The 21,022-nt window shown below is 39.6% G+C and overlaps 1 protein-coding gene across 1 annotated transcript in view; it reads left to right on the forward strand.

Annotated features, from left to right (window-relative positions):
- The window catches only part of REV3L (REV3 like, DNA directed polymerase zeta catalytic subunit), a 326,132-nt gene that overhangs the window by 201,859 nt on the left and 103,251 nt on the right, over positions 1-21,022 (forward strand). The window contains exons 11-13 of the mRNA XM_075340044.1: positions 6,004-6,241; positions 9,478-9,614; positions 13,873-18,064. Coding sequence (XP_075196159.1) covers positions 6,004-6,241; positions 9,478-9,614; positions 13,873-18,064 — 4,567 coding nt within the window. The remainder of the gene's footprint in view (positions 1-6,003; positions 6,242-9,477; positions 9,615-13,872; positions 18,065-21,022) is intronic.

Genomic DNA, 21,022 nt, shown 5'->3' on the forward strand with positions numbered 1-21,022 from the left:
CGACTCCTGCCCTGCTGTGCTGCCAGCGTGAGCCGAGTGTCATGCGAGGATCACTCTAGTGGCCCCGGCCTGAGGCGAGGGCTTTTGGTGTGAAGGACAGCAGAGGAGCCATGTATCTCCAATCTCCAAGGAAAACATCAAGGATGGACTGATATTAAGCAGGATGTAAAGGAATTGGACTACCAAGGACTAAAGTTATTTTCTTTGATAAAGCCCCTTTCAGACAATTATTCTTCGAGATGTCCCGGAGAAAAAAAGGTTAGGGGGCTATTTATTTATTATGCTTTGCTTATATAGCACCATTATATTCTGTAGTGCTTTAAGGACATCACTATCCCCATCAAGGCTCACAATCTAAATTCTCTGACAATGTCTTTGGAGTGTAGGAGGAAACTGGAGCACCTGGAGTGAACTCGTGGAAATATGGGGAGAACATAAAAACTCTTATCGGATGTCGTCATTGTGGGACGTAAGGTGCTAACCGCTGATCCACTTTGTTGCCTTTTATCCAAGGGAGTAGGCTCACTTACAATTTTGCCTATGAACACTGCCGTAAATAAAAAATGGTATCTAAACATCCTCCAAGAGCAACTTTTCCCAACGGTTCAGGAACAATTTAGTAATGAATAATGCTTTTTCCAGAATAATGAAGCACTGCGTCACAAGGCATATGTAATAGTGAATTGACTCGGTGTACAAAACTTTTAAATTTTTGGTCCATGGTTAGGAGACTTCCTAGACCTCAATCACATTGATATCCTTTGGTCAATCCTCAAAAATTGACTTTAACAAAAATACAGAAATTGTGATGGGCTCTTGGCACTGATTAGACAAGAATGAGTTATCCTCACGGTTTGGCCCAGAAGCTGATATCCAGCATCTCAGAGCACATGTCAGAAGCCTTGAAAAATAAGAATTCACATTGTAAATATACCAAGCTTCTGCAAAGACTCCATATTTGTGGATAAAAGTATGAAACCTTATTAAATGCTTCAATAATTGTACTTCAATAAAGATAGAAACATCTAACCAAAAAAGTTCAAGAACACTAAAACACCAAACTTTGTGAGAAGCAGAATGTGTCTGTCTCAAAATCTTTGGTTACAACTGTACATACAGCATAAACAGTTTGATCAATTTTTAAAAAAATTCCTTTAAAGGGATTGCCCACTACTCGCCTTCGGTATTGGAGCAGTTCCAGCGATGGCAGCACTGGAAACCTGACATTCAAAAGAAGTAAGAGCTGCTGCTGGTCTCTGACTTCTTTGAATGTCCGATACATCGAATGGAGAGCAGAATGAGGACGAGGAGAGTGAGGTGGACACTCACATGGAATCATAACGTCACATGAGCCACAGGATACCCAGTGCTGTCATCGCTGAAAGGGCATTGGAGGTGAGCATAGGTTGTTATTTTACAGAGGAGAGTATAGCAGTTGAGAAGGTGTTTTCAAAGTAATATAGACAGCCCCTGCCTGACATTTGATGTATAAGTATGTGAATGTTATCTGCCGAATTTCAAAAATCGCTTACTGATTTCCAGTACTCTGAGTTTTACCATATATAGTGACCACCCAGGAGCTAATCCTAGATAATTGTATTCAAAACTTTGCAGGAGGACAGCAACAACTATATGTGTAGTAAAGAGATTTATTGCTTTCTGCCTGCTGGGTCCTTAAAAGCCGGAGACCATTATGCTTGTGTAAAAGCCTTAGCGACAGACACCAGATCAAGCAGCTACAATTACATGATTGATGATTACTGATCTTACAGTGTCCTTTCTGTATGCCTTTGAATAATGCTGAAACACTAATAAAAATGAATTAAAAAAAAAAATCATCCAATTTTTTTCCTCTTATAACAATGAGATATTTTAAAAATGTTACTTCAGTACATCTACCCTAGTCTTCGTTAATGTCCAGTGCCTTGTTTTGTAGATATTGATGCTGTTCCACTAGGTTCTCTTGCTTCATGCTGTGGTTAGGTATTAGTATTCTGTGTACACTTCTCAACATTTGCCCCTTCCAAAGTGCTTTCCGAGGAGTGGGAGTTGTAGGGAGATTTAGCACAGTGTGTAGCAGGGGGGACTAACTCGAATACCCAGGGAAATGAAAGAGTTTTAAAAATTAATGTAATGGGATAAATTTGCCATTAAGTTAGTCTTTTCTGACTTTTTCTAATTTTGGCATCAAATTTCAAATACAGTCATATGAAAAAGTTTGGGCACCCCTATTAATGTTAACCTTTTTTCTTTATAACAATTTGGGTTTTTGGAACAGCTATTTCAGTTTCATATATCTAATAACTGATGGACTGAGTAATATTTCTGGATTGAAATGAGCTTTATTGTACTAACAGAAAATGTGCAATCCGCATTTAAACAAAATTTGGGTGGTGCAAAAGTATGGGCACCCTTATCAATTTCTTGATTTGAACACTCCTAACTACTTTTTACTGACTTACTAAAGCACTAAATTGGGTTTGTAACCTCATTGAGCTTTGAACTTCATAGGCAGGTGTATCCAATCATGAGAAAGGGTATTTAAGGTGGCCACTTGCAAGTTGTTCTCCTATTTGAATCTCCTATAAAGAGTGGCCTCATGGGCTCCTCAAAACAACTCTCAAATGATCTGAAAACAAAGATTATTCAACATAGTTGTTCAGGGGAAGGATACAAAAAGTTGTCTCATAGATTTAAACTGTCAGTTTCCACTGTGAGGAACATAGTAAGGAAATGGAAGAACACAGGTACAGTTCTTGTTAAGCCCAGAAGTGGCAGGCCAAGAAAAATATCAGAAAGGCAGAGAAGAAGAATGGTGAGAACAGTCAAGGACAATCCACAGACCACCTCCAAAGACCTGCAGCTTCATCTTGCTGCAGATGGTGTCAATGTGCATCGGTCAACAATAAAGCGCACTTTGCACAAGGAGAAGCTGTATGGGAGAGTGATGCGAAAGAAGCAGTTTCTGTAAGCACGCCACAGAGTCGCCTGAGGTATGCAAAAGCATATTTGGACAAGCCAGTTACATTTTGGACGAAGGTCCTGTGGACTAATGAAACAAAGATTGAGTTGTTTGGTCATACAAAAAGGCGTTATGCATGGAGGCAAAAAAACACAGCATTCCAAGAAAAGCACTTGCTACCCACAGTAAAATTTGGTGGAGGTTCCATCATGCTTTGGGGCTGTGTGGCCAATGTCGGCACTGGGAATCTTGTTAAAGTTGAGGGTCGCATGGATTCAACTCAGTATCAGCAGATTCTTGACAATAATGTGCAAGAATCAGTGACGAAGTTGAAGTTACGCAGGGGATGGATATTTCAGCAAGACAATGATCCAAAACACCGCTCCAAATCTACTCAGGCATTCATGCAGAGGAACAATTACAATGTTCTGGAATGGCCATCCTAGTCCCCAGACCTGAATATCATTGAACATCTGTGGGATGATTTGAAGCGTGCTGTCCATGCTCGGCGACCATCAAACTTAACTGAACTGGAATTGTTTTGTAAACAGGAATGGTCAAATATACCTTCATCCAGGAACTCATTAAAAGCTACAGGAAGCGACTAGAGGCTGTTATTTTTGCAAAAGGAGGATCTACAAAATATTATTGTCACTTTTATGTTGAGGTGCCCATACTTTTGCACCGGACACATTTTGTTTAAATGCGGATTGCACAATTTCTGTTAGTACAATAAACCTCATTTCAATCCAGAAATATTACTCAGTCCATCAGTTATTCGATAAATGAAACTGAAATTGCTGTTGCAAAAACCCAAAGTGTTATAAAGAAAAAAAGTTAACATTAATAGGGGTGCCCAAACTTTTTCATATGACTGTATGTTAATTGAATGGAGCACCTACAATTTCTTCTAATTAAAACCAGGTTTAGCAGTTAGTGATATAATTTAAAGCAGCCACATGGATCATAGGTAGCAAAAGACACCAGATATTTTTTACTTCTGAGATTTCTGGACATGTTCTGTGATCTGTGTAGACATCCCTGTGCAGGTAGCAGAAGAAACTGAGCTGTGTGTGTCAATCATCTATTGTGTATAGTGTGATTATGTGTTAAAGGGAACCAACCAGCAGGATTTTGCTATATAAAAAAAGGCAGTGCCATACTGGCACTAGCATGGTGGTTAAAATCATACCTTCAAGTTTTCTTATTGGATTTTTGATGATAGAAAAAACTGTTCATTATTATCCAGAAATGTGTACATCCTGTGATTGACATATGCAGTGGGTGGCCCTTTGTGGGTCGGCTCCTCAGTGTAAATTCCTTCTCCTGCATCCTCTATAGCATGCCCTCTTTTCTTTAAATATTGTGCCACCATTGCGGTTATTGGTGGTGCGTGCACATTGCTGCAATAATGATGTCTGCATTAAAATGGCGCCAAAATGATTCTGCACATGCATATACCACACTCTACGGTACCATTTTATCAAAGGCAAATGTGATGAAGACTAAGCGGCAGGGGTGTGGGCACAGATGGTAAAAAAAAAAGTCAATCAGCGCATACACTGATGCCAATCATAGTCTTCTCCACAGTGTCTTCAATAAAATGGCGTTGGAGAGCGCGGTACGCACATGCTCATAGTCTGCCGTCATTTTAATGAAGACTTCATTACTGTAGCAATGAACTTGCGCCGCCAGCAGCAGCAATAACGGTACGGAGTGATAGTTAAGTAAATAATGGGGTACGCCATAAAGGACACAGGAGAAGGAATTTACACAGAGGACCCAAAGAGAACCTTTTGAAGTCATTCTCCGGCATTGTGAAAACACTAGGAGGGTCGTCTGAAATTTCACTAAGGTCATGTAAGCTTATTGATAGATGAGAATAATCCGAATCTTCCTGAAAGATGCATTAGTCATGGGATGCAAAATTTGTGGCTCTTTAGGAACAGTTATTTTCTGCTATCAAAGATCCAATAAGAAAACTGAACTGTTTGGAATTGTGTTTTAAGTCTAATGTGCAGTGTTCGTTTTCCACCACACATACGGTCTTGCATTTAGCCCAAAATGTTCTGTTTTGGTCTCATATGACGAGAGCCCCTTCTTCCACGTATTAACTGTGTCCTATACATGACAGTTGGAACAAGGTGCTCTGGATAAACACTTTTTTCAAGACCCTATATAATACACATGCTACAGATAAATGACAAACTTACTAACTCACTATTATATCCTACTGATATTGTCTCCACCACTTTTTACACCACCAGGGAACTTTTATTTAGAAGGAACTTTTTACACCACCAGGGAACTTTTATTTAGAAGGAACTACCGTAAATATTTGTTCTATTTTCTGATCTCTAAACCTGGGTTTGCGACTTTTTACAAGTTGCTTCCTAAAATCCAAAAAATATTGTACTTTCAGTAAACAGATGTAAAATATGGAACACTGATTGTTCAGAACGTATTACCTAGTTCTGAAAGGGATCATGTCATGCACTTGAGTTAGTTTGTCATATGACCTTTCCCCAAGCTACTAACTACAGCCGTGCTCACTAGAATAAGGGGTACTTCTCACATAACGAGATCGCTAGCGAGATCGCTGCTGAGTCACAGGTTTTGTGACGTAATAGGGGTCTCACCAGCAATCTCATTATGTGTGACACTAAGCAGCAACCTGGCCCCTGCTGTGAAATCGCTGATCATTACACACTGTTCTGGTTTATTTTCTTCAAAGCTGAAGTCCTGCTGGGCAGGACGCACCGCTGTGTTTGACACCTACCAACAACCTCCTATACAGGTCGCTCATCGTTATACAGGTCGCAGATCGTTACTGTGTCGTTGGTAAGGTCTGACTGTGTGACATCTCACTAGCGACCTCCCTGCGACTTACCAGCGATCCTTATCAGGTCGCATCGTTTTCGGGATCGCTGGTAACTAGTTAAATGTGACAGGGGCTTAACTCTATTGGGTCTGACTTGATTATGGAAATTTTAAAGACAAAGACAATTGGCTTTTGTCCTATTTTCTTTTCCTTTCTTTAGTGGACAACAGTCAAGATCAAGCCATGATAAAATTGCTAGCTGGTCTAGAAGATGATGGCTATCAAGTGGATCTGTCCAGGCGATTATCACAGCACAGCTTGTCTGCAAGGTGCAATGCCATACAGAATAGTGACGATGAAGAGAATGAACCGCAGGTGGAGAAGGAGGAGATGGAGCTTAGCATATTAATGTCCCAGAGATGGGATAGCAACCTGGAAGCACGTGATGGTAAAAGAAAGTATGTATCTATCTTGAAAGTCTTCATTTTTTATTGGTGTCTGCCTGAATGTATCTTTATATGACAGTGCAGGCTTTATTTTACATTAGTTTAGTCTTGTATAAGAAAACTTTGATACCAAGCAGTAAAATTGTCATTTGATCAGTAATTGACAGCCTCTCCAGCTGCCCATGACCTCTTTCATAAATGGTAATTTCTTCAGTGGCAATAACATGACTACCACAATTTTTTTTTTCCTTTCAATTTTGCTTGAAAGACGTAAAGCATTGTGGCGTAAAAACGTAGAATTTTTTTGTTTTGTACCGATGACAGAAACTATCTATTGCAGCATGTCCAGAGGAGATTAGTTTTCAGAGCTCTGCTTGAACTACTGTGAGAAGCACGGCACCACAGAGGTAGGATGGAGAAAGGGCTCCAGGATAGCAGAGAGTACTCTGCTGTGTCAACGTCATTCTTGCTATAGAGCGAAGGAGACAGCGACATGTATCAAAAAAGGCACTACGGGCATGCCTGTGATTAGTTAGAGGTAAATACTGTCTTAAGAACATTTTTGAGATGTTTTTGGACAAAAGTTTTATTAAATGAAAAACCTATTTTCTTGTATATATTTTACTATACGTGACTTTTAGTTGGGAAATATACCACCAGAATGTAATTGTTAGGCTGGGGCTACAGTTTAGATTACCAGTGTACAAAAGACAATAGGAATAATTACTATCCGTGTGTGCTGAAAAATAAATCGTATGTTGTTCAAAAAGAAACACCACACTTGGATAGAAAATTAAAAATTATATTTATTAAGTGATTTAAAATAGCACATATTTGTATCATATCATGCTATCAGTAAACACAATTTCTAGAGAAATAGCGAGCATAATGAGCTGGTTTTAGGGAGATAGGGGTACATTAATAACAATGGAAATCTCAGGTTCAAAAGTGAACAATAAATACAAAAAGAAAACGAAAAAAACGTTAACTATGCAGGTGATTTACTTATATGAATATTTTTCATTTGATTATAAATATTTAAAAGTGCAGGTGCATAGAAGCAAGTACTAAAATAGTGCAAGATAGAATAAAATGTGAGTATAATCTGCAAATGTCAAATGAAGATCATATATCACATCCACTGTAATATAATAAATGGTTACCCAAATCACCTAGTACTCACATCCCCACGTGTGTTTCGCACATGTGCTTCCTCAAGGGGTTCATTTATTAAGTAGTATTAAATTGGAATGGATTTGATATCCTATAATCTTCTCCTGATATTATTGTTTGACATTGGCGGATATACTGAATTTTTATTATGCACTATTTAAGTATTCATATCTATGCACTTACGCTTTTTTCTTCTATGACTGTTTTTCATTTGATTATAAACATTTACTTATCTGCATAATCTAACTTTTTTTTGTTTTTTATTCACTTTTGAACATTATATTACTATTGTTACTATTAATATACCCTTATGTCTCTACAACTCACTCATTGTGCTCACTGTTTCTCTAGAATTTGTTTACATATATATTATGATATACATATGTGCCATTTAGGGCCTTGTGCCCACGTTGCTTTTTTCATGCATTTTTCCTTCCTATTTTTCCTTCTTTCTTTTAATCAATAAAAGTAAGGAAAAAGCATCCCAGCGAAGCCTATGAGAATACTGACTTGCTGTGCCTACGTTGCTTTTTTTCATTGCAGTTTTTGTTGCTGAAAAAAAAAAAGCATGTCAGTTGTTTCTGCGTATTTTTCCTGCTTTTTTCACCAATTGACTTCAATGCAGTCAGTGAAAAACACAGGAAAAAACGTGTGTAATGTACACGTTGCTTTTTTTTTTTTTGTGTGCGTTTTGATGTGCTTTTTTTATGTCACTGGGGTTCCCTGCAGCCATTTTTAAAGACCCTGCCAGGTCTTTACCGCAGGACATTGCTGCAGGGGAACCCCAATGACATCACAAGGTGACTCAAGTTCATTCTGGCGGATCACCAGGGTTTCCTGCAGATCTGCTGGCATGATCTCTGTTCACCTTGTGATGTCACTGGGGTTCCCTGCACCTCTGCCTCGTGTTCTTTACCACGGGACCTTTCTGTAGCGAACTCACGTGACGTAGGTGCTCTGCTCTGTGAGGCAATCCATTCCTCGGTAACCTGGGGTCACCATGGTGATGACCCAGGGTTACCATGGCGGCGATCAGATCCTTGTGATTGCATTACAGGGAGCAGATCGCCAGGGAGAGGTAAGCTATTCCTTTCCCTGCCTCCTGAATTCTGGGATCCATACGATCGCAGCATTTAGGGAGGTAAGCTGCTAGGAGCAACAGCTGCACACCTGGCGGCGATTGCGGGGGTACAGTGCCTGAATCCCCGCTGTCGCCATGATTAAAAAACACAAATCATGTGAAAAAATGCGCAAATGCAATGAAAAATGCGGGAATGGGGTTTCAGTTGCTTTTTTCCTGCCAAAACATGCGTTTTTATGTGCACATTTTCTGCATATAAAAACGCAACGTTTGCACATAGCCTTAAACAATTTAATAAATAATATAATTTTTCAATTTTCTATCCAAGTGTGGCATTTTTTCTTGTAGGGCGTATGTGGCTACATGTTGACATGTCGAGCGTCCAAAAACATCTGTAACTTGTCAGCTCTGATTTTGCTGTAAATAAAAATGGCAAAATTGCAGCAAAGTCGCACTCGCATTTGACTTGCATTGAAATCTAAGGCAAGTGAGTCTTGTGTGATTTGCGACCAGTGACAAACAAATCCAACATTTGTAGACATTTGCGACTCTGTGCCGCAGTCACAGAAAGCCATAGGCCGCCATGTGACAGCATAGGAAATTATTAGATGCAATGTCGCAATACGACACAACAATTTCATTGTAGCCCTAACCTAAGGCGGATACTTATCGTGTATCAATTGGTATACGTTTTGCTGCATTGGGACTTCCCGCTAAGTGTTTACTGGTGAACTTGCATATGAGACCCTCTGCCCTCCCCTTCCCTCTTTACCCTGATACCCAGCGTTGTGATTCATTTACCAGGCCAGAAGCATTTGACAGACTGCCTTTAAATACTTTACCAAACTTTCACTTCTAGTCAACACAAAGATTCTGGGTGTTCCTCCTTTTCATACTCACAATTCATTTTGAGTGGTATATTTCTTAATTCTTGAAAATCCAGCTATAGCATTTATTGCTGCTGATTTGAATGTTAATTTGTTATGTATTTTAGCCTTGGCAAAAACATGAATGAAAGCTCATCAGAAGAGGAGGATTCCACAGACAACGAGATGGAGTGGAGTAGTAATAAAATGTTTCTAGCAGATCTTTCTATACCTCAGTTAGATGGCACGGCGGATGAAAACAGTGGTAAATAAAGTTTTGCTTTTGTTTTAAGAACGTTCATAATTTGTTATATGTATTAAAGTTATTTTTTTTGTTATAGTAATATCATTTATGCTAAAAGTTCCTCATAGTCCAAAACAATGTCTTTAAACCGGTTCAAAACCAAGTAATTTTCCCATGTTTGCGACCAGGAACCTTTTTATTTTTCTTTTGTACATCCAATTTTAGAGCTCTAAATGCTTTATTCATTTAGTTATTCAAATAATTTTTCCCTTTTTTTTTTTTTTTTTTTTTTTTTCCTTGATGCATGAGCTACATTTTTTTGCTGATATTGAGGAAAAGTGTAAACTTTTTTTTCACATTTTATTTTTAATAACTCGCCGTACAGGGGTCCTGGGTTCAAATCCCACTAAGAATATCTGCAAGGAGTTTATGTTCTCCCCGTGTTTGCGTGGGTTTCCTCCTACACTCCAAAGACATACTGATAAGGAATTTAGATTGTGAGCCCCAGATCGAACAGTGATGATAATATATGTAATGCAAATAAATATATAATATATTTTAAAGGGAACCTGTCACGAGTATTTTCACTATTAAACTAAAAGTATCACCTTCTGCAGCTCCTGGGCTGCATTCTATGAAGGTGAACCTTGTTCCCTGACTCCCCTTTATAACTTTATAAAAGCTGACCGCCACATATGCTAATTACCTGATCTAGTCGGATAAGCGTCCTCTTTTTCGGCTCCTGTCCCCCTTCCTGCCGCTGTTCGCCGTCCTCCTTTCTCGATTGACGTGGATGACGCCTCCGTCATCATCCTTGTTGCTCTTTCAAATCTCGCGCCTGTGCAGTCATGTACGCTCGCGCAGTTCGCTCTGCCATATCGCGGGCAGAGCAGAAAACATAGCTGCCCTCGCGTGCGCCGGTGAGCTATTTGCGCAGGTACAAGGATTAGGTCGGGTACGAGGATGATGCAGTGATGCCATGCACAGTTATTTTTGGGGTCTGGAAGGGGAGTCGGGGAACAAGGTTCACCTTCATAGAATGCAGCCCAGGAGCTGCAGAAGGGGACACATAGTTTAAGGCTATGTGTCCACGCTGCGGAAAATGCGCGGATTTTGCCGCGGATTTCTCGCGGAAAAGCCACGGATTTTCCGAAAATCTGCAGCAGCGGCACTTCCCAGCCTTTTCTATGGCATTTTGGAAATGCTGTGCCCATGCTGCGGATTTGCCGCGGATTTTGATCCGGAAAAATCTGCAACATGTCAATTATTGTTGCGGATTTTGATCCGGATTTTGGCTATAGAATTGGGAAAAAAAAAAAATCCACATCAAAATCCGTGGTAAATCCGCGGTAAATCCACGGCAAATCCGCGGCAAAAAAAAGGTGCGGATTTGCCGCGAAAGTCGCGGATTTTCATGCAGAAAAATCCGCAGCAACATTCTACCGTGGACACATAGCCTTATAGTGAAAAAACTGTTGACAGGTTCCCTTTAAATTATTCCTCTTTGCTTAGCAATTTATAGTGGATATATGTAGGTTTGTTTTTCTGTTTAGTAGGTGGCTTAGAAACAGCGGATTGACCTAGCAGTAGCTTTAAATTTTTTAACTCTATTTCTGCTTTTTTCTTTGTTAATGTATTTTTTTTTATTTATTTCACGCATTGTGTTCCCCATAAGGTCATAAATGCTTTCATGGAAAGATTTCAACATTTATATTTTTTTATTTTATACTGTTGTTTTCCCCGGTAACTGGTGCTGGCAAATTAACCCTCATTACAGGGCAAATTCTGCATTATAGCTATGCTGCAGAGTAGATCGAAGTCTGATAGGAGCACATAAGAAAGATTGCAGGCAGCATTCAAGTAACAGTGGTGAGAGCTCTAGGAAAGGCATTCACAATCCAAACAATGAAAATAGACAGTCACTCCGGTTTCATGAAGAATTATAAATTATTTATTCAATCAGTTTTCATGTGCATGGAATTGATGGAATAAATCCTTTATAATTCTTCATGAAATTGGAGTGCCATCCTATTTTTCATTGTCTGATAGGATCACAGCATGTGGCAATTGCATGATTTGTAAGACAAAAGGAGGACAGTTTGTTAGGGTACTGTCTCACTAAATGACGTACCAGCGATTCCGACCACGATTTGACCTGTCAGGATTGCTGGTGCATCGCTACATGGTTGCTGGTGAGCTGTCAATCAGGCAGATCTCACCAGCGACCAGCCACCAGCATCTCTGCGCTTAGTAACCAAGGTACACATCGGGTTACCAAGCAAAGCGCTTTGCTTAGTTACCCGATATTTACCCTGGTTACCAGCGTACACTGCTTACAGAGTCTGTGCTCGTTGGTTTCTCGCCGTCAAACACGCCGATGTGTGCTGCACAGCAGGAAACCAACGAGCAAAAAATGAACCAGAACTGTGTGTAACGACCAGTGATTTCACAGCAGGGACCAGGTCGCTGCTTAGTGTCACACACAGCGAGATCACTGATGAGGTCACTGGTACGTCACAAAACTTGTGACTCAGCAGCGATCTCGCTAGCGATCTCGCTATGTGAAAAGTACCCCTTAGTACTTCCTAAACTGTGTACACAGCACTTGATCAGTGCTATGTATACAATGATTAGGAAGGCAGAGATGGCGATTATCTATCTCTGCCTTCTGTCTGGGAAGATCTGCCCTCTTTTTATGCTCCAACTGCTGTGCGACCTGTTACTCTGCAGTGACTACCTAAAATGTCAGATGGGGACCAGCACGAGGTTTAAGATATTGGTCTCTGTTATAATTAAAAGAGGCTTTTCTGAATCTAGAATTCTTTTAAGTAAAATACCCCAATCTTTTTCTGATGCATCGCTGAAAATAAAAAAATTGGTGCATCTTTGCTGTCCATATGCTGGAAATTTATAATCTGCACTTGTTAACTACAGAGGTAAATTTGCTATAAAATATCTACTAATTTCTGGAATAAATAATGTTTAATTTGACCTTTCGATTAACCCCTTCACCCCTGGGCGTTTTTGTGTTTCTCATTTTTTTTGTTTTTTTTCCTCTTTCTTCAGAGAGCCGTAACTTTTTTTATTTTTCCGTCAATCTTCCCATTTAAGGGCTTGTTTTTTGCGAGATGAGTTGTACGTTTAAATGAAACCATATGTTTTACCATATAGTGTACTGGAAAACAGCAAAAAAAATTTCAAGTATGGAAAAACTGCAAAAAATGCTTTCACAATACTTTTTGGGATATTTTATTTACCATGTTCACTATATGGTAAAACTGATGTGTTGCTGTGATGCTTGAGGTTGGTGCGAGTTTGTAGACACCAAACATGTATAGGTTTACTTGTATCTAAGGGGTTAACAAAAATTCACAAGTATGTCCAGAAAAAGTGGCGCACGTTTTGCACCATTTTCCGAAACCCGTAGCGTTCTCATTTTTCTGGATCTATGGCTCAGTGACAGCTTATTTTTTGGGTCTTGAGCTGATGTTTTTAACAGTACCACTTTTGCGCAGATGCATCGTTTTGATCGCCTGTTATTGCATTTTGCGCAAAATTTGCGGTGACCAAAAAAACGTAATTTTGACTTTTGGAATTTTTTTTAAACATTTTTTTTTATTTTAGCAAGTTTTTTAGGGGACTAGAACGATCAGCAATCTAGTCGCTCTTCCATTTCTCCAGATCACAACTACACAGCTGAGATCTGTAGATATGGTGCATTACTCTCATTATGGGCGCTCTGCTGGCATTGAGAGAAAGTGACTTATGATAGGTACAGGTGTCCTCACATAACCCTGTGCTACCATGGCAACCACCGGAGGTCACGTGATTACGTCACGTGACTTCCGATGGGGGCGGGTAAGTTATCGTTATGGCTGCGTCATATGCATGGCAACGAGATGTAAAGGGTTAATAGTCGCGGGTGGAACGCGATTCCACTCGCGAATAGCAGGCACACATGTCCGCTATTGAAATCAGCTGATGTGTGCGGATCGCCGCGGACTGCCCACGGCTGGGGGCGGGGATTAACCTCACACGATCAATGACGTACCCAGTACGTCATGGGTCGTAAAGGTGTTAACACTATGCCCCTTACAGTTAACCCTGTCTTTTTTCTTATTTTCAAAATGCAATATGTTACATAAATAGGTTGTGCTTCAAATTTTTACCTCTAGTAAAGTGGAGCAGAAAGTTTGGTAACTTTTTCAAACAAAGTAGAACATGTAAAAGATAACGGATGCATTTTGGTAAAAAAGTAAAATCTCTTTTTGTTTTGTAGATAATGCCATGAATAACGAAAGTACACTTACCCATTCTTCGGTCATTGCCAACAGCAAGTTGTCATTAAAAACCTCCATCTTTCATAAAGATGCTGCTTCTTTGGAGCCACAATCTTCTGCCAAAACCGCATTCCAGTGTCAGCACTCAAGTGCCCTTTCATCTCCTCATGTGTTAAAAAAAGAGGGTTTAATAGAGGAGCTCTCCCAGTCACCTATCGAAAAAGGAGCTGAACTTTCCGTCCACACTTTCACAAATGATAGCACTTATAGTATAAAATATCCAGCACCTTTTAACAATTCTGTTCATTCAGAAATCCTCCATAAAGACGTAGGGATGAATGACATTGTCTCAATTCCAGCAAGCGACACAAATGTCTATGAGGATGGGATTTCCTCAGTAAATAGACATCTACAGTGCAGGAAATTCACCAGCATTAGAAAAGAAAAGGATGCTCCTTCCTTTTTGCATTTGAATCGGCATGGCAATGACGGTACTTTAGACAGAGCTCAACGAAACTTTACAGAACTGAGTAGCAACAAAGCTAAAAAACATGCCGACATAAGCGAGAAATGTAATGTTCCCCCACACAGCTTTGCTCATGCAGCCTTAACTGAAAATTGTGATAGGACTGTAGATGCTGATATAAATGAAGGAAGCCTTAATAAAATGAAGGTACGATATGAAGAATTTCAGGAACATAAAACGGAGGGGACCGGTGTTAACCAGCAGGTGACCCATTACAAGTTCTTTCCAAGCGTTGTCCTTTCAAATTGTTTGAACCGGCCGAAGAAAGCTACAGCGATGTCTTCAAAAGCTCAACAGCCTAAAAAATCCTCAAGATTAAAGCTTTCCAAAAAGTTAAAAGGCTCTATAAGTAAGGAACATGTAAATGTCCAAGTGGACCATCAAGTAAATAAAATACACAATACAAAAATTGAAGATGTACAAGAACCTCTGCAGTCAGTAAAACTAGACAATATGGAATCTTCCGATGCCCAGGGCTCTGTGGGTTTAAATGATATCGAACTGGTAAAAGACAGCAGCTATGCTCCAGGGAATGCTTGTAGCAAAAGTCCTCCTGATGTCGACAGAGTACCATCTTGTGACATTGCTGTCATGATGGATGATGGGGCATTTCAAGGAAACACATGTGAAATTAATAGTTTTGAATGTCAATTTGAAGCGGGCAATGTAGAGTCTGACCCTTCATCAGCACTTTATGGAAATAAATATACTTTAAGAGCAAAAAGGAAAGTTATTTTTGAAAGTGAAGATGGGGAGGCAAGCCTGGGAGCAAGCAATTCAAAAATTAATCTACCTCAGTCTGTCGAAGCCAATGAATATGCAGGTAATCCTCAAAAGTCACGCAAACGTAGAAAGGTATCTAATAAACTACCGCCAATAATTATAAAATATATAATCATTAACAGGTTTAAAGGCAGAAAAAATATGCAGGTAAAATTAGAAAAGTTAGATCCTAGTGAAGATTCTGTAATATTAACAGATGAAAAACTAGAGTTCTATAATAAAATGGCACCTTTAAAAGAATTCTGGCCCAAAGTACCAGACTCCCCTGCAACCAAATACCCACTACGCCCCGTATTACCAAAGAAGAACAATAAGAAAAAAACAAAACCGAAATCTGCTAAGAAAAAGCCTGGGAAGGTCCCAAAGACACAGAGTAAAGTCCTTAATCGACCCCTACCTCCACGTAGAAGAAAAGCTTGTAGTTTTCTTACACCTCCAATGCCATCATATACTGTTGAAACAGAAGATTGTGATACTGACTACAAGGATGTTATGTCGAAATTAGGCTTTCTTACTGAAAGAAGTCCAAGCCCAATACATATGTCCCCTCCGCGTTGCTGGTCACCAACAGATCCACAAGCTGAGGAGCTGAAGCGGAGTCCTGTTGAAGATACCCCTCTCTTTAAAGCGTATCATTTAATTGCAGGAAAGAAAGAAAGTGAACTCAATACCAAAAAAAGGCCACGAAGAGCCCAATCAAACAAAACCAGAAAAAAGTGTCCGTTAAGTCCTCCAACCCTGAGCAAACAAGGAAACAAAGTTATTCAACTTGAGTTAGTCAAAGACCGAAAAAGGCAAAAGGGGAAACCTAGGCAGAAAAAAAGTGAAAAGGCACCAAGGAAACATACGAAAATTAAAGTCCGTGGTAAGATAACAAATATTGAAACTGCTGGATCAGAGCCTTTGGTTCAAGTTCACTCTGGAAGCCTAGTAGATGAAACCACTAAATCAACATCTGATCCTCTGTCGTCAGATTTTTCTTTCTCTGGATTTTCTCCTGGACATGTACACTCTACACAGCTATCATCCTCTGACAACCAGGAAGAATTGCAGGAAAGCACACAGTCTTTCAACAGTACTGCTTCTTCTCTTAACTCTCAAAACAATACCGTTCTTCGAAGCGAGACTGTTAAATCGTCACCTCTACCATTAAATCAAGGCATAGAGTCATTCAAGTTAAATAATGTAAAAACAGTAGTCCCAAATGTGTTTCAAACAAAAGAATTAAGTACTACTCAAAATATTATCCCAATTTCCATTAGTCGCCCCTCTCAGGTTATACAGAATGCACAATTTACCTTAAAGTGTACTCCTTTTCCTCAAGAAGAAGATCCCACAGAAGTGCAGAAAAGGCTTTTGGCATCGGTTGTAAAATTACGGGACACCCAAAGTGTGCCTGATGCTATGCTTTTTGAGAAATTGCAGTCAAAACTTTTGCCATGTACAATGAATAGCCAGCAGCAGGTGACAAATAACCAAGATCAGAGCACCCAGAGTAATTCAAAATCCTCTTCAGAAAGTCAGTTAGCCAGAGGTTCGTTGGTATCTTCTTTAAGAAACCCTATCAAAATGTCATCTTGGAAACAAAAAGGAGAATTGTTTGATGGAACACAGTTCACTCCTCCTAAATTTAATCAAAATTGTTTGCCTGAGATATTTTCTTGTACCAAAGCACTTAAAAACACGATAAAGCCAAGTGCTTCCCAAGGAATCATGGATGCACATTGTGGAATCGCTGTCCTGAAGGAATTACTTCACAAAAAGCAAGAAAAAGAAAAGGCAACTGCAGCAGAAGAGTCCAGTGCTAAACTAAAAGGCAGTCAATCTTCTCCTGTTGAACCAAAATGTACTAGTAAGAAATCACAACGTCCCACAGCAAACAAAAAACCAAGGGCACCTCGTAACACAAAGCCAAAAGCGGCAAAGAGTTTGAAGTCTGTGGCGGTTAAACATCAGGCTGATCAATTAAGCAAAAGTACAACAGCTGATGGAAGTGCAGCAATTTTTGGTGACCCTGGTTTTGAGAGCTGCTATGCACTTGAAGATAGTTTATCTCCTGAGCATAACTACAATTTTGATATCAATACTGTGGGGCAAACTGGTCTCTGTAGTTTATATACAGGGAGTCAGTTCATTCCAGCTGATCAAAACTTGCCCCAGACATTTTTGAGTGATCCCTTTCCTGCGAGCGCTCCAGAAAATGAACGTATAAAGCAGGATTGCAAACCAACACAGCGCAAAAATGTCCGCAGTGCTTCAGAACACAAAGTGCTTTTGAGACCCAGCTCTCTAAGCCCTGACTTGTTTGAAAGATCTTCCATTGACAAAAAGCAATGCCCTATGGTTAACCAACTTAAAAATGGATTACTTACTCAAAGTTCTCATCCGCCACCATCAGTGGGTGCAGTTTTTACTCAGCTGTCCAAGGATTTAGAGAATAACAAATGTAAATTGGGTAGCCAAGAACTATTTAGAAATGCCTCCTTTAACATAGCACAATCTAAATGGATTCATACAGATGTAAGTAGTGAGAAAAAGGACACCGCTCTGAATGGTGGCCACCAGTCCATTTCTAGTTCACCCTCTACTGGCCTTGCTTCCTCCCCTGACATTGACTTTATAGATGGGGACTTAGAACTATACATTTCAAGACATAGTGGTGGATTGACACCCACTCCTGACAGCTCTCCTAGATCTACGAGTTCTCCGTCTCAGTCCAAGAACGGCAGTGCTACACCTCGACCAGTGCACATTTTAAAACCACTAATGTCTCCACCTAGCCGGGAAGAAATTATGGCAACTTTAATGGATCATGACCTAATGGAAACTATTTATCAAGAACCGTTTTTCAGCAATCCTTCTGATGCTCCAGAAAAATCAAGGTGAGCATATCAATTTAAGATTTGCATTCTCCAGAACATATACCTTTTTATCTGTCCTACAAGCTTACATAGTTACATAGTTACTTAGGTTGAAAAAAGACCTAGGTCCATCTAGTTCAACCTTCCTCCACCAGTTCTACATTTAGTCACTAAGTCATTTATAACCAACAATGTTTTGTGTACTGAGGAAATCATCCAGCCCTTTTTTAAAAGCTGTTATAGTATCTGCCATTACTACCTCTTGTGGTAGGGCATTCCACAGTCTGACCGCTCTAACTGTAAAGAACCCTTTCCTATTTAGGTGTCGGAATCGCTTTTCTTCCACTCGCAGTGAGTGCCCCCTGGTCCTTTAGTATTGTTTTCGGAAGAAATAAGTTATGTGCCAGTCCTTTATATTGACCACACATGTATTTATACATATAAATGAGATCTCCTCTGAGACGTCTTTTTTCTAAGCTAAACATATCTAACTTTTTCAATCTGCCATCATATGGGAGGCCTTCCATTCCTTGTAATAGTCTAGTTGCCCGCCTTTGAACTGACTCTAACTTCTGAATGTCCTTTTTAAAATGTGGAGCCCAAAACTGGATCCCGTATTCCAGATGTGGCCTTACAAGTGATTTATAGATGGGTAACAATACGTTGGGATCACGGGATCTAATCTCTCTTTTTATACACCCTAGAATCTTGTTTGCTTTAGCAGCTGCTGCCTGACATTGAGTGCTGCTGCTCAGCTTATTTGTAATGAGAATACCCAAGTCCTTCTCCTGTTCTGTAGTCCCGAGTTTACTTCCATTTAATGTATACGCAGCTATAGGATTACTCCGTCCTAGGTGCATTACTTTACATTTATCAACATTAAATCTCATTTGCCAAGTATCTGCCCATTCTGACATCTTATCCAGATCTTTTTGTAATATTGTACTATCCAGGTCAGTTTTTAATATCCTACATAGTTTGGTGTCATCGGCAAAGACTGACACTGTACTATCAATCCCATCCACAAGGTCATTAATATAGAGAGTAAAAAGAATTGGTCCTAGCACAGATCCCTGCGGCACCCCACTGCTGACTATAGCCCATTTAGAGAATGTAGCATTTATGACTACTCTTTGTTTCCTATCTTTTAGCCAATTCCTTACCCAGTTGCATATTGTGTCCCCTAGTCCTTGCTTCTGGAGCTTTAGTATAAGGCTATTATGTGGTACAGTATCAAATGCCTTTGCAAAGTCCAAATAAATCACATCAGCTGCATTACCAATATCCAGGTTTGCACTTACCCCCTCATAGAACCCCAACAGGTTGGTTAGACACGACTTATCTTTCATGAATCCATGCTGTTTGTCAGTTATCATATTATTTTCTGCAACATATTTTTGCATGTCATCCCTTAAAATGCCCTCAAAAACTTTGCATACTACTGATGTCAGGCTTACTGGACGGTAGTTGCCTGGATCTACCCTCTTACCTTTCTTAAATATCGGTACCACATCAGCAATCCTCCAATCCTGAGGCACCAACCCTGTTACAAGTGAGTCTAAAAAGATGAGATACAGCGGTCTGTCGATTACGGAGCTCAATTCCCTCAATATTCGTGGATGAATGCCATCTGGCCCTGGGGATTTGTCAATGTTTAATTTACTCAGACGTAGGCGTACTTCATCTTGTGTTAAATTAATTATATCGGGTGGTGAACTTTGATTTTTCACTTGTTGAATGATCCCTGGTACAGTCAGTTCCTTGGTGAACACAGATGAGAAATGCCTATTTAATATCTCAGTTTTTTGTTTGTCCTCTATAACTAACTTGTTATTATATTTTAAGGGTCCGATACTATCCTTTGTTTTCCTTTTGGCATTAATGTATTTATAAAAGATTTTGGGATTTATTTTAATGTCATTGGCGATTTTTGTTTCAGTAGCTAGTTTTGCTTGTTTGATTTCTTTTTTGCATTGCCTATTGATATCTTTATACTCCTGCAATGCTATTTCTGTATTCTCAGCCTTTAAGATTTTAAATGCCCTTTGTTTTTGTTTTATTATACTTTGTACAGTCTTATTTATCCATAGTGGTTTCTTTTTATTCCTGGACATTTTATTACCAGAGGGTATAAGTTTTTTACAGGACTCTAGCAGTATATCCTTAAACTTACCCCATTTATGTTCGGTATCCCCAGTTACCATGACTCTGTCCCAATCTACACATTTAAGCTCTTCCCTTAATTTGTTGAAATCAGCTTTCCTAAAATTCCAGGTTTTAGCATTCCCCCTTTGAAATGTTCTATTGAATATTATGTCGAAGCTTACCATATTATGATCGCTGGTGCCCAAGTGCTCCCGGACCTGTAGATTTGAAATTGTATCCGGTCTATTTGACAGGACCAGATCTAGCAAATTATCTCCCCTGGTCTGTTCATCTACCATCTGAGAGAGGAAATGGTCCTGAATGGTAGATAAGAACTTACAGCTTTTAGCAGAACCAGAAGATTCTATGTCCCACTGTATGTCTGGATAGTTGAAATCCCCCATAATAAGAACCCGATTATTATTATTAGCTGCCTTTTCAATTTGTTCCAGCATTTCACCCTCTATTTGTTCAGGTATGTTAGGAGGCTTATAGCAAACTCCAATTAGCATTTTTCCATTATTCCCCTCCCCATGTACATTTACCCATACTGACTCTACATTGTTGCTGTTCCCCTCAATGTCATCATACAACACAGGTTTTAGGTTAGATTTGATAAATATACACACCCCACCACCTTTTTGGCCTTTCCTGTCCTTCCTAAATGTACTATAACCCTGTATGTTTGTCACCCAGTCATGGCTTTCATCCAGCCAGGTTTCCGTAATGCCCACCACATCATAATCCATGGTTGACATAAGAGTCTCCAATTCATTCATTTTGTTTGCTTATATACACCTTCTAATTCTGAATTACATTACAATAACAAAAATA

The sequence above is a fragment of the Anomaloglossus baeobatrachus genome, chromosome 3 (assembly GCF_048569485.1).
Source record: "Anomaloglossus baeobatrachus isolate aAnoBae1 chromosome 3, aAnoBae1.hap1, whole genome shotgun sequence".
Classification (NCBI taxonomy): Eukaryota; Metazoa; Chordata; class Amphibia; order Anura; family Aromobatidae; genus Anomaloglossus; species Anomaloglossus baeobatrachus.